General features: G+C 40.1%; 2 protein-coding genes across 2 annotated transcripts; one reads left to right on the plus strand and one right to left on the minus strand.

Moving 5' to 3' along the window:
• Window positions 1–7,451: 7,451 nt before the first annotated feature.
• Window positions 7,452–8,320, plus strand: LOC121971038 (ethylene-responsive transcription factor ERF105-like). The gene has a single exon (XM_042522109.1). The coding sequence runs from the start codon at window positions 7,496–7,498 to the stop codon at window positions 8,282–8,284; it is 789 nt and encodes a 262-aa protein (XP_042378043.1). The 5' UTR covers window positions 7,452–7,495; the 3' UTR covers window positions 8,285–8,320.
• Window positions 8,321–8,347: 27 nt separating this feature from the next.
• Window positions 8,348–10,521, minus strand: LOC121971037 (pentatricopeptide repeat-containing protein ELI1, chloroplastic-like). Its single transcript, XM_042522108.1, has one exon. The coding sequence runs from the start codon at window positions 10,375–10,377 to the stop codon at window positions 8,494–8,496; it is 1,884 nt and encodes a 627-aa protein (XP_042378042.1). The 5' UTR covers window positions 10,378–10,521; the 3' UTR covers window positions 8,348–8,493.
• Between the last annotated feature and the right edge of the window lie 3,688 nt (window positions 10,522–14,209).

The following is a 14,209-nucleotide window of genomic DNA, read 5'->3' on the forward strand; positions in this document are numbered from 1 at the left end:
CGGACAGAATCAAGTATCATTTATTTATTTTTTATTTAAGTTGTTTCTTCACTTCTCGATTTGAATAATTAAAAAAATATGAATAAATGTTTAGATTTTTATTTAATTTAGAGTGATTGAAATCTATTGATGGTGATGATCTTTTATACTCATGTGTCAATCTTCAAGATTCTGTAACATATGATGACACTCTAATATTGATGGATCAGATTTATATCTAGAACTAAATTTGTTAAGACACTCATTATTAAATAATGAGAATAAAAAAAAACGATTGATATATTAAATTATTTAAAAAAAATAAATTATTGTTATCCGAATGTTTATATCATTTATTATTGAATGTGGTTAATCATAACAGTTACAATTACATCTGTCAAAAGAAAATTTTCTAAGTTGAAATTAATCAAAATTTATTTTGATCAACTATATTAAAAAAACTAATATTTTAATTATATTATCTATCGAGAAAAATATAATTAAAAAATTCATTATACAAACTTAATTAATACTTTCACTTTAAAACTGTCAGGCGAGTAATATTCAACTGACTTTATATTAATTTGAAACATGAGTTTTATATTTTGTTTAGATCGCTTGACTTTATTAGTATTTTATTAGTATTTCCTTTGATATATTATTTGGGATGATAAACTTTATCTATCTTTTAGGTTTTTTTAGAACTCATGTTATTAATACTGATGTATTCAAATATATGTATATTAAATTTGGTGGGCACCATTTTCTGTGCTCGCCTCGGTCAAAAAGCACATATCTGACACCGAAGCAATGCAATTGGTAATGAATAAGAATTTGTAGTCATCTAGTACTTTATTATCATTTTTCGTACCTAATTCCTAATAATATTCTAGACAGTAGACAAAAAATTTAAAATTTTAATAATTCTAATAGAACATGTTATTTTAAAAACTAAAACGTAGATATTTTAATTAATTTTAAAAAGATAAGACATTACGGATATCTGCACATCGATTTCATGATTTCTTTAGGTACAAACTATAGATCAGCAGTAGTTTTTTTTTTTTTTAAATTTTAGGTATTATGAGGTTGAATCGGATAGATTAAGATTCTATTAAAATCTCATATTGAAAAGATTTAAAAAATTATGAGTTTAAAAATAATATATATAAGATATCTTCATTGATATAAGATATTTTGAATAAAATCATGATCCAAATCAGATATCATATAGAATGACATTGAATAAAGTTGAGGATAAACTTAGAACAAATCAGGTTAACTAGATACTTAAAGGTAGATCCCAAATAGATTGGATGAGATCTTTTAAATATAACCCAAAAGTAAAAACTTAACCATTTCATTGCAATTCCTTCACATTTGGATACATTCACAAATTACAAGTTTTATTCATTCCTAAAAAGATCTCAGATTTAACAAAGAAAGAACTAGTTTTGAATCTGAACTCTATCACATGTGCTACTTGGTTGTTTCTCCCGTTATTATAATTAAATTTATTGATCCTGGATCCATTCTTCTCGGAGCTTTTCTTCACGTTTTCATACTTTAGGATTCAGAGAGGAGTGACGCCCAATCAAATTCTTGAAATTGTTGTTTGTGGCGATGCACCTCCAGTATCCTTATCTTTTTCTCTTCCATAAAGAGAAAGAAATAACGAGTTGTTTAAAAGAGATTCATTCAGGCCTTTGTTGAGATTCTTTAGGGTAGCCTTCTCCCTTTGCCCACGCATGTGATGGTAACGGGGTCTGTTTAATTCGGATCAGAAGTAGGGTTGACTTGTCAGTGTAAAATTCAAAGTCAATGTAATCAATGTCAAGGAGTCAACGGATTCACCCATAATAATTGAACGGAGATCGAATATAATTATCGATCGGAGCAAGTAATGTCCAATAAACAGATGACTTCTCCGAGCAGAACGCTATGGCCAGATTGTCAGGCGGTTAGTACGGATCGAGGAATGAGACCAGTGCGCTTGTTCGGTCGGGCGTAGACAGTCAACTGGATCCCGTTACCATAGGGAAGAGCAGCCGAAGCCGATCGAGTGGAGGGGTCCCCAGCCGAGCAACTACTGTTGGCTCAGCAGGGCCGGTAAGAGGGTGCATCGTCTGTTAAAGAAAACAAAAAAACTTTCTCTGTTATTCCAACTAAGATTAGTAGAACTATCACAATAATTATAAACTGAAATGAACAACTAATACAATTTAAAAGAGGCTAACAGGTTTAACTTGGTTACAACCTAGGTGGTTGTTAATCCAAGGCAATTGCAAAACTCCACTAGAAATTTCTCCTTCGTGTGGGCGGAGAAGCCTCTTACAATCTTTGAAAAACTCAGGAAAGACTAGAAAATTGATTACAGCAGTTGTTATACATTTCTTAAGTCCAGAGGTTTTTTTATAGCCCATAGAAAATCTCATTCGAAACTTGAGGGCACCTCCAAAGGACTTGGAAGGCGCCTCCAGCAAAATAATAGCGGATAAAGGTTTATTCGCTATTAACGACCACTTTGGCCAGGTCGAGAGCGCCCTCCATACTCATGGAAGGCTTCCTCCATACTTATGGAGGGCCCCCTCCATGCTTATGGAGGGTGCTCGCCACCTGAAGGTGGCGGAGGCGCCTTCAACCTTTGTTGAGGACGCCTCCAGCAGACTTAATAAGCTCTTTTCGTTCTCCTACTATTCCAATCGCTTGGGTGATTGCGGCCAACCGAAATAGGGCTCACCTTCTCCTCAAGCAAGCTTTTCCTCCGGCTTCTGATCCCTCGAACGTCGCGTACGTTCTTCTCATCCACTGGTGTACTCTTCCATACCCCTTTCGTCCCTTGGATGTATCGAACCTATCGGCTCCCTTCCCGTGCCATCCTTCTCGCTAGCTGCGTCTTCTGCTCGACTTCTTGTGCTCCTAAGCTCCTGCAAACTTAGACACAGAGATTAAAATCAAACATAACCTAACATAACTTCGTTGATCACATCAAAACAATCATGGGGTCCAACAATCTCCCCCTTTTTGATGTGCATCAAATCAAGTTCAAGTTAGGGTAATAACAAACAAGTAGTAACAAAAGAATTTGTAAATAAAACATTTTAAGTATAAAATTTGTAATAAAAGAAATTACAACACTAAGTATGAAATAAACTGATTTATCAAAATTCAGACTTATAAAATAGAGTTACTAAAAATTCAGAATTTTGAAAAAATTATAACTCCCCCTACTACCCCTAAACTTGTACATATTTCTTCCTCTTTGATCATATTAAAAAGAGGGTAAAAAAAAATTGAAAATTTTTGAAATTATGTTTTAGGAAAAAAAACTTGATTTAATAGAACAAGTAAGAGAAATTTCAAATAATTACTAAGTTTGTGAAGATTTTCAAAAAAATTGAAAAAAATTAAATCATTATCAGTTTGTCAATTAAATATTTAATTTAGTAATTGACTTCCAGACTGTAGCGAGACACTAGACCTTCTTGGTTATTGGATCATAAACCACTTCTAGATAAAGCCTTTTAAAAAATTTAAACATTTAATTTTTCTGAAAGCCTTAAATCTCAAGAAAAATATTTAATCTAAATAAGATTTTGGAACCCAATATAAATTCCTTCCTACTAGGTCGATTAAGAATTTGGGAGGTATATATCTTCTGAAAATTCTTCTAAGTTGTCCTTAGTGATGTCTAATATACCAATTTAATCTACTATACTTTCCATACTTTGATTTTTGACAACTGTTCAAGCATGCATGATCATTCAAGCTTTTGATTTGAATTTTTAAATTATCATTTTGTGATTTTAAATTATCTAACTGTCTTTTCAAATCAACGTTCTTTTTTTTTTTTTTCTAATTTTACTAAATCCTTCAAAAGTGATTTAATAAACTAAAAAGAATGCTCGGGTGAATGAGCACTTACCTCATTTACCTTAAGTTGTGATGCTTCCCCTTCATCGCTGCTTTATTCCGATGATTGTTTAACTGAGTAATCAGTTCCTTGATTCATGCTTGGAGTTGCGCTACCTTTTCTCCATTGTTTATCCTCAGGTTTGTCAGTCGGGTTCGAAGAATGTCTCGCCTTGCTAACTTTGCTTTCGATGTGCCTTCGTGAAGTTCTAAAAACTTTTCCTAGAGATCTTTGGCGGAGTCGTAACTGCTGATTCGATTGACCTCTTGAGGCGAAGAACGTTGAGTAGATGGAATTCTGCTTTACTGTTCGCCATGAAATCGGCTTGTTCCTTTTTCGTCCACTGATATTCTTTTTTATCTTTTGGAACTATAAAACCATATTTCATTATTAATAGAATTTCGAAATCTGTTTTGAAGAATACCTCCATTCGGTATTCCATTGTGAGAAGTCTCCCTCGAACTTTGGTGGGTGAATGCTTGTACCGGCCATCGTCTTGATCTTGATGCTTCAGTCGACAGTTAGTCCTTCTGAGACGGTTGGGCTCTGATACCACTTGTTGGCTTAGCGGGACCAGTAAAAGGGTGCAACGTTTGTTAAAGAAAACAAAAAACCTTTCTCTTTTTTCCCAACTAAGATTAGTAGCACTATCACAATAATTATAAATTGAAATGAACAACTAATACAATTTAAAAGAGGCTAACAGGTTTAACTTAGTTATAACCTGATTAGTTGCACTATCACAATAATTATAAACTGAAATGAACAACTAATATAATTTAAAAGAGGCTAACATGTTTAACTTGGTTACAACATAATTAGTTGCACTATCACAATAATTATAAACTGAAATAAACAACTAATACAATTTAAAAGAGGTTAACAGATTTAACTTGGTTACAAACTGATTAGTTGCACTATTGTAATAATTATAAACTGAAATGAACAACTAATACAATTTAAAAGAGGCTAACAGGTTTAACTTGGTTACAACCTAGGTGGTTGTTAATCCAAGCCGGTTGCAAAGCTCCACTAGAAATTTCTCCTTCGTGTGGGCGGAGAAGCCTCTTATAATCTTTGAAAAGCTCAGGAAAGACTAGGAAATTGATTGCAGCAGTTGTTATACATTTTCTAGATCTAAGGGTCTTTTTTTATAGCCCCTAGGGAATCTCATCCAAAGCTTGAGTGTGCCTCCAAAGCGCTTGGAAGGCGCCTCCAGCAAGGTAACAGCAGATAAAGGTTTATCCGCTGCTAACGACCACTTTGGCCAGGTTGAGCGTGCCCTCCATACTCATGGAGGGCGCCTTCCATGCTTATGGAGGGTGCCCTCCACCTGAAGGTGGCTGAGGCGCCGGTGCGCCTCGGAGGCACCTTCAACCTCTGTTGAGGGCGCCTCCAACAGGCTTAATCAGCTCCTTTCGCTCTCTTGCTACTCCGATCGCCTGGGTGATTGCGGCCAATCGAAATAGGGCTCACCCGAATCTAATTTTCGACATTCTCCTCGAGCAGACTTCTGCTCCGGCTTCTCGTCCCTCGAACGTCGTGTTCGTTCTTCTCGTCCACCGGTGTACTCTTCCGTAGCCCTTTCGTTTCTCAGATGCACCGAGCCCGTCGACTCCCTTCCCGTGTCATCCTTCTCGTTAGCTACGTCTTCTGCTCGACTTCCTGTGCTCCTAAGCTTCTGCACACTTAGACACAGAGATCAAAACCAAATAGGACATAACCTAACTTGGTTGATCACATCAAAATAATCACGGGATCTAATAGTTATCTCGCTTGACCGAGCAGAGGAATCATTGACATATCTCTTAATATCCTTATGGGAGATAGTGTCGCCGACACAAGGTATGATCAACATGCGAATCGTACGATAAAAGCTTCCACTACCTCATCAGGGATTTGTATGTTTTGTTAAGACATGATGTCAGAGATACTTTTCTGACATATCCTTTCATGAGAGGGTTGGGAAAACGTACTCGTGCCTTGGAGAGCATGCGCATTGCCCATCCGGGCACTATATAAAAGGGGGGTTTATGTATAGGTGGAGATACACGTTATTCACTATTCATACTTGTACTTGTTGTTGCTTTGTTTTCTTCCATTTTTCTGGTGACTGACTTGAGCGTCGGAGGACCAACGTCAAGGAACTCTTCCCTAATTCGGCACTGACGTTTCTTGTACATCCAATCAATACAGAAACCACATCTTTAGCCCGCCATTTCTATAATTTTCGGAGAGGATCACCCACCTTCTTGCCAACCAAGAGCAAGGTGGAGATGCTTTCAGAGGAATTCTTGCATCATTCTCATTTCCAATCATGCAATAATTTAGTTGTTCCTCCTAGTTTCTGCACCTCATTACAAGTTTCCCATCAAGATCATTTGTCGTGTTAGATTTCTGACCTCCATTGGTGTTTGAGACTATGAACTTCCTGACAAGATCATATTCTTAAAAGGTCAGGTCTTCCATGATGATTGTTAGAAAGTTGTATATATCTTCTACCGTCTGCATACTAATTATCGATCGTAGCATGAATGTCAAAATGCACACCTTTTTCCAGTGAATGCAACCTGTTTTAGAGTTTCAATTTAGCCAACCAAGTCATTAATGATGCTTGTAGTTTTTTTTTTTTTTCCTTTCAGAGACTACAACAATGCTTACTTTGCCAAGGTTGGTGGAATCAGCTTGATCGAGATGAACTACTCGGAAGTCGTCTTTCTTCCTTCTTTTCTTTCACTGCGAAACCCTTTCAAATATTGTTAGTCGTCAACTCCCACAAGATATCATCCACTTTTAAATCACAATTCAATGATTTTTATTGGTTTAATTACAATTCTAGCGATGCATCAAATAAATTATTCGATCTTAGTCTTGTAAATTTTGACCAATCAATCAGACATTTAACTTGCTTGTGGGAAACAAATTCTTGCAACTTAATCTCCCGAGCGTTGACTTGGCGACGCCATCGTCAAAGTTGAAATAATATTCCCATTTCTAAAACAAAAGATCCAAAAAGAATCTAATTTAGGATTCAGATTTATATCATTTTGGTTATTATATAATCAAACTATTTGATCTCGCGTTTTCAACGTATGGAGACCAAGCCGATCAACTTGAAATCTTCCCATTTTGCTTCCTTCTCCTCTGTTTGCCCATCAATTGTCAGCTTCTCTTTGACTGATCTTTCAAAACAATATTATTTGTTGATGGACTCATTATCAAGAGACCTAGCTATAGCTACTACCTCTACTTGCTTTATTATCCTAGTTGATAAGTTAGAAAATAAATAAATCTCTACTATATTTTTTCTTGTTTGTCTCTAAAGATGGAGTCAAGTATATATATATAGATTTATGCAAATGTTTATATAATATTTATATAGATTTCAATTTTAAAATTTTGATCTTATCTAATTTACATTCAGTCTTTAAAATAATGTCCTTAATTATTCCATTTCATTAAAAAGAAATCGTTAAAATTTTAAGTAAAAGCGTACCTGAAGATATTCGTCCCTGCCTTTAAATAGCCAGCGCCTCCGCAAGCCTTTTTTTCCATTCGTGTTTCGTGTTTAATTTCTTCCTGCTTTTGTTTCTGTTCCTTGTTATGGAATCACTCCTCGGCAGCGGCGGCTCCACTCTTGACCTCATTCGCGAGCACCTGCTCGCCGACGTCCCGTTAACTCCGCTCTCCTTCGTCCTCCCCCCTCCGGCGCCTGCGGTCGCTCGTCCCCGCGAATCGTCTTTCTGCTTCCCCGCGCCTGCCGCCCCCATGATCCGCTTCGGCCCCGATCCGCCGCTCCCGCTTCCAGATCTCTGGCCGTCCCTCGCCGTCGCCCTCCCCCGGGCTCGACACCCGGACTGGGCCGCCGCGGGGGAAGACCAGGGCCGGCGATATCGCGGCGTGCGCCAGAGGCCGTGGGGGAAGTTCGCGGCGGAGATCCGCGACCCTAAGCGGCGGGGGTCGCGAGTCTGGCTTGGGACCTTTGATACCGCCGTGGATGCCGCCCGCGCGTACGATCGCGCCGCCTTCCAGATGCGCGGCCGCAAGGCCATCCTCAACTTCCCCAACGAGCTCGGATGCTCCGCAGCCGAATCGGATGCCCCCCTTCCTCCTTCTCCGCCTCCTCATCCTCTTCCAGCAGCCCCGGCTGCGACGGCGGCGGCGGCAGCAGCAGGGAAGAGGAAAAGAGGAACGGAGACGGAAACATCAAGCGACATCAAAATGTCTCGATTCTCGGAGCCGGAGGCGGCAGAGGACCTCCTCCTCTGCCCCTTGTCTCCGTCGATCTGGAACAGCCTATGGGACTTGGAGGTAGATGAGATGAAGAGCGGCTTGTTCGCCGTCCCGCCGCTGTCGCCGATGGGCCTGGCGGCCCAATTGCTAGTGAACTGACCGTGGGAAGCAACTCAGAATTAAATTAAAAATAAAATAAAATACCATACATTATTCAGCCTGTAATTTTATCTAAAAAAATAGTTTTAGTGTCTAATAAATTACTTTTTTAAAAAATAAATATTTTAAAATTAAGGTAAAATATTTTTAAATACTTAATAAGTGGCCTATCTCATTCAGAGGCTGAATTGATCTCAACTTTTGGACAACTACCAGTAGTCTTTACAAGAGCATTGCCCCTCTTTGAAATGGTGGAATCGGCTTCGATCACGCAAGACGATCTCCCGCGCGACAATCTTTGAAATAACCTTCATTGCCTGATGGCAATCATCACAAACCCGCAAATTTTTCACGACACGGATGGTGCTGTGATCCTTCGTGCTGATGAGCCCGAAAGCTACTGCTAACTTCTCGCTGTGCATCGAGAGTGCATTCTCCTTCTCCTCCTCGTCTATCCTTTGAGTTACTAACGTTGTGTCGGGCGCATACCCCACTAGCTTCATTCTAACACTCAATGTGCTAACCATTGCGTAAATCTTTTCGGTTTGCGGGTGAGAATGATCGCCCATGAGGAACTCATGTACCGTGTTATCGACCTCAATCCAACTGCAGCCGGGAGTCTTTACCACTCCATTATTTCGCATCATCGAACTTAACTTTGCCGCATCATCAAATCTACCCATCCTATCGTATAAATTTGCCAGATACACATAGCTGCCGGTGTGCTTAGGGTCTAACTCGAGTATGCGCTGAACTACCCGTTCGCCTCTGCTTGTGTCCTTGTAGATCTTGCAACCACCCAACAAAGCACCCCAGACAATTTCATTTGGTGCCACCCGCATCGAATAAACCAAATCCTCTGCTTCATCAAGCCGCCCAGATCGACTGAGAAGATCCACTATGCATCCATAGTGTTCGACCTGCGGCAAAACTTCAAACACCTTGATCATCGTATCGAAATACCGAAGCCCGGCATCCACCAGACCAGCATGAGTGCAGGCTGATAAAATTCCCATGAAAGTAATGTCATTAGGCCTTAAACTTCGATCCAACATCTTGTGGAACATTGAGATTGCCTCCTCTGAATGGCCATGCATGGCCAAGGCAGTGATGATCGTGTTCCAAGATATGACATCCCTTTCCTTCATTTTGCCAAACACTGCTTTGGCCTCGGCGATACATCCACACTTGGCATACATGTCTGCTAGTGCATTGCCAAGGAAGAGGCTTAACCTCATCGATTTCGTCTCGATGAATCGGTCGATGCACCTCCCGTAGTTGAGGGCACCTGAGTGAGCGCAGGCTGAGAGGACACTCACAAGTGTGACTTCATTGGGTTCCACTGAGTGTGAGTTGAGCATCTGGCGAAAGAGTGCGATGGCCTTTGAGAACTTCTGGTTCTGAGCATATCCCGAAATCATGGCATTCCAGCAGCCAACGTTTGTATCAATTGCCTCGTCGAATATCTCACGGGCTGCGTCCAAGTTGCCTGTCTGAGCGTAGCCTGTGATCATCGCGGACAATGAAATCATGCTTCTCTCGGGCATTTCGTCGAACACTCTCCTCGCCGTGGTTAAATGGCCGCGGGAGCAGTATCCTGACAAGAGGCTGTTCCAGGTGACGACGTCCCTTGTGAGCATTTCGTCGAACAGGGATTGAGCATTATCAGGTCGGCCGAACTTGAAGTACATATCGATGAGGGAGTTGCCGACGAAGACGTTGCTGGCGAAGCCACGCCTGAGGACGAGGGCGTGCGCCATCTCGCCGTCCGAACGGGCGAGAAGACCAGCGCAGGCCTTAAGGACCGAGGTGAAAGTGAACTCGTCGGGGGCGGGGGAGCCGGAAGCGAGGAGGCGGCGGAAGTGGTGGAGAGCGGCCGGGTGGAGGCGGTGGAGGGCGAGAGCGCGGAGGAGGGAGTTCCAGGCGACGATGTTGGGTTCGCGCAGGACGTGGAAGACGAGGGCGGCGTGGCGGGGGTCGGACCGTTCGGCGGCAGCGCAGATGAGCTTGACGGCGACGAGGTTGGGGTCGACGGCCTCGGGGGGAGGAGGGGAGGTGATGAGGCGGGCGTGTAGTTGGAGGAGCTGGCTCATGGTGAGAGAAGCGGCACATTTTAGGAGGAGGATAGTCGGGTGGCGGTGGCGGCGTTGAAGGGCCAGCGGTGGGCGGTAGCGGCGTTCAAGGGCCAGCGATGGGCGGTGGCGGAAGGCGCTTAAGCTAAGGTTTGGAGACTTAACCATAGTAATGTTTTTTTTTTTTGATGAAGTTCATTTTATTAGCTATCATTCATACAGAAATACAACAAAGATACAGAAATAGTCCTCCAAATTCACAGAAATTATACAACCCAAGGACAATGTTCAATCCAGGGATGAAACAAATCAAAAAATCTAAAACGAATCAAATTTTGCACATGAAGAAAAATATGCTCAGAGTTAGGAGTTTGTCCCTTAAAAATAACATCATTGCGCTCTCTCCAAATCCAATATACAGTAGAGCAGAAAGCAGCTCGACGAATCTGAGAGCGTCTGGACTTAGAAGAAGCATGCCTGGAAAACCAACTGACTTCTCTATTCCAACGTAAAGGGGCTCTTTGGATAGAACAAGAATGCAGTATCTTAGTCCAAACCATAGCTGAAAGTGGACAATCGAAAAAAAGATGAGGAATAGTCTCCCTATGAATACCACACAAACTGCAAAGATCAGATGAGGTGACCCCCCATCTGAGCAGTCTAGAACGAGTAGCAAGTCTCCCCTTAATTGCAAGCCAAGCAATAAAACTACATTTAGGGACATGAGAAGAGCCCCAAATCAAATTATACCAAGTCACAACAGGCTTTTTAGGCCTGAAATATTCATACGCAGAAGCAATTGAGTATATACCAGAAGTGGTAAGCTTCCAAGAAATAATGTCTGATTCATTAAAACAAGTGAAATGGGCCGTAATAAAGTCCCAAGCTTGAGCAGTAATAGAATCAATAGGATCAGGTAACTGCCAATGATTGTCATGCCAAACATCAGCAACATAAGCCGATTTAGAAATATTAGCATCAACAATACAGATAGATGGGAATTTCTCAATCAATGAAACACCCCGAAGCCATGGATCAGTCCAAAATTTGAAATGCATACCAGAACCAAGGCAGTAAGAAAACAAACCCTTAAACATAGAGCGAAGATCAAGAAGCTTCCTCCAACACCAACTGGCATCAGGGGGCTTGATTATCCCCCAATAACTCAAGGTTCGAAGCTTATTTGCCCTGATCCAAGCAGCCCATAAACTTTCATAAGAGGTTAAAAGAAACCATATATTTTTACCTACTGCAGCACAGTTCCAGATTGACAGTGACTTAAGTCCCAAGCCTCCTTCTTTTTTAGGTAGACAAACATTATGCCAAGCAACAGGTCTAGATTTGGAATTGGAATTGCCATGCCAGAGAAAATCCCGACAAAGCCTGTCAATAGACTGAATAATCGATTTTGGAAGCATAAAAACAGAACACATATAGACATAGAGACTTTGTAAAACAGAAATCACCAATTGGATCCTACCCCCATAAGAGAGAAGACGAGAAGTCCAGCAAGTAATTCTAGCAGTGATTTTATGAATAATTTTGTCACAATGCTCTTTTTTCAGACCTGAGGATATTAAAGGAATCCCCAAATAAGTCACAGGGAGGGAACCTTCCTTGAAGTTTAACATGGTCAAGATTTCAGCTTTGATATGATCAGTAACACCAGAAAAGAAAACGAGACTTTTGCCCTCATTGATATGGAGCCCAGAAACTTGTTCAAAATGTTTAAGAATGGACATAACTTGAGTGACTGAGTTAAGACTACCACAGCAGAATACCAACAAATCATCGGCAAAACAGAGATGAGTAATTTGAAGAGTACGACATCCAGGGTGAAACCCAAAGTCAGGTGGGATCAAATGGTGAAAACAGCGAGAAAGGTATTCCATAGCAATAACAAAAAGAAGAGGGGAAATAGGATCACCCTGTCTAACTCCCTTTTTCCCATGAAAGTAGCCCTCCAAACCCCCATTAATAACAATGGAAAAGGTGGCAGTTCTAACACATGTCATAACCCAATCGATAAATTGAGAAGGAAAACCTAGATTCAAAAGAGCTTCTTCTAAAAAATCCCATGACACTGAATCGAAGGCCTTCCGTAGATCTACTTTCAGGGTAAGCCTTGGGTTACCATTATTTCTATGATAGTTGTGTACAAGTTCATGGGCCAATAAAATGTTGTCTGCTATTCTGCGACCTTTGACGAAAGCAGATTGGTTCAAAGCTATGATAGAGGGCATAACCTGAGACATTCTAGTAGCAAGGATTTTAGTAATGAGTTTATATATGATAGTGCAGCAAGCAATGAGCCTGTAATCAGTAAGGCCAGAAGGGTTGGGAGTTTTTGGAATAACCACAAGGGCAGTGGAATTGAATTGCTTCAATAGACGCCCAGTTCTGAAAAATTCATCAATTGCAGCAAAAACTGAAGGGCCAACAATATCCCATTCTTTTTTGAAAAAGTAAGCATTAAAACCATCCACACCAGGGGCTTTGTTACTTCTCATACCCATAAGAGTGGATTTGACCTCATCATAGCTTACTGGCCTACAAAGATAGGTAGCTTGCTCAGAAGAAAGAAGCTTACCAGCCTGCCAAATAGAAGAATCAGAATATACTCGAGCATGAGACTCAACTCCCAATAAGTCCTCATAAAAGTCAATCATAGCACGAGAGATAGTAGGATGATCGGAACACATAGAGCCATCCTGAAGACGAAGAGATACAATGTTGTTTTTAGCATATCTAAGTTTAAGGGATTGATGAAAATATTTAGTGTTTTGGTCACCCAACTTTAACCAATCAGCACGAGCTTTTTGTCTGAAATAGCTCTCTTCACAGAATTTTAGAGATCTATAATGAATAACCAAAGCTCGCTCTTGGTCTAAAAGATCTTGATCAAGAGGAGCTTGGTGAAGATTTGACTGCAAATGATTCAAAGAAGCTTTACAGTTAGCAACACGAACAGAGACATCCGAGAATTCTACTCTATTAAGAACACGGAGCTCCTTAGCTAGCAACTTGAGTTTAGACCAGAGCACAAACATATGAGAGCCAGAGATAGGGGATCTCCAAACTGCAGAAACAATCTGGTTGAAATGAGGATGAGTGGTCCACATATTAAAAAATTTAAAAGACGAGGCACGTCGAGGAATCAAATTCCTAATATGAACAATAAGAGGGGAATGGTCAGACAATCCTGGACTAATGACCTCATAATCAGACCCAGGAAACACATCTAACCAATCAGAATTGATTAAGCATCTATCCAACTTTCGCCAGATACGAGACTTGGCGTCCTGGTTGTTTGTCCAAGTGAAAAATGAACCATGGTTGCTGAGCTCAGAAAGACCGCACCTAAAAAGACAAGCCTCAAACTCAGCTCCACAATTTGTTATATGGGCACCTCCAATTCTCTCAGAATTATTCAAAATGGTATTAAAATCTCCCTGCACTAGCCAAGCACCAGAAGTAGAAAGAGCAAGGTCAACCATAGTAATGTTAACTTTATATTTTATGTTTACTTTATTCCAATTTTCATTGCTTAATTTTAATTTAAAAAATAAAAATACAATGTTTTTTAAAAACCATTAACATTTAACAATAATGATAGTTGATTAAATCATTAGTTTTATTTCTATGTTGTGTATTATTATTATTATTTATGTTTGTTTATTTCACTTAGTTTTGAGGACAGTCAAGGCATTAATATATTGTTATTCATTAAATGTTATTTGTGTTCACAAATTCTTTCAATTGGAAATGTTTTTAAGCATTCGACAAGATTAAAACAACTTAAATCGATTAGTTCAATTGTATATGATTGCATAATTTTGTATGGATTAAATTA

Source organism: Zingiber officinale, chromosome 4A (genome assembly GCF_018446385.1).
Source record: "Zingiber officinale cultivar Zhangliang chromosome 4A, Zo_v1.1, whole genome shotgun sequence".
Taxonomy (NCBI): domain Eukaryota; kingdom Viridiplantae; phylum Streptophyta; class Magnoliopsida; order Zingiberales; family Zingiberaceae; genus Zingiber; species Zingiber officinale.

Coding starts and splice junctions, on each gene's coding strand:
- LOC121971038 (XM_042522109.1), top strand. CDS start 7,496: ATGGAATCACTCCTCGGCAGCGGCGGCTCCACTCTTGACCTCATTCGC.
- LOC121971037 (XM_042522108.1), bottom strand. CDS start 10,377: ATGAGCCAGCTCCTCCAACTACACGCCCGCCTCATCACCTCCCCTCCT.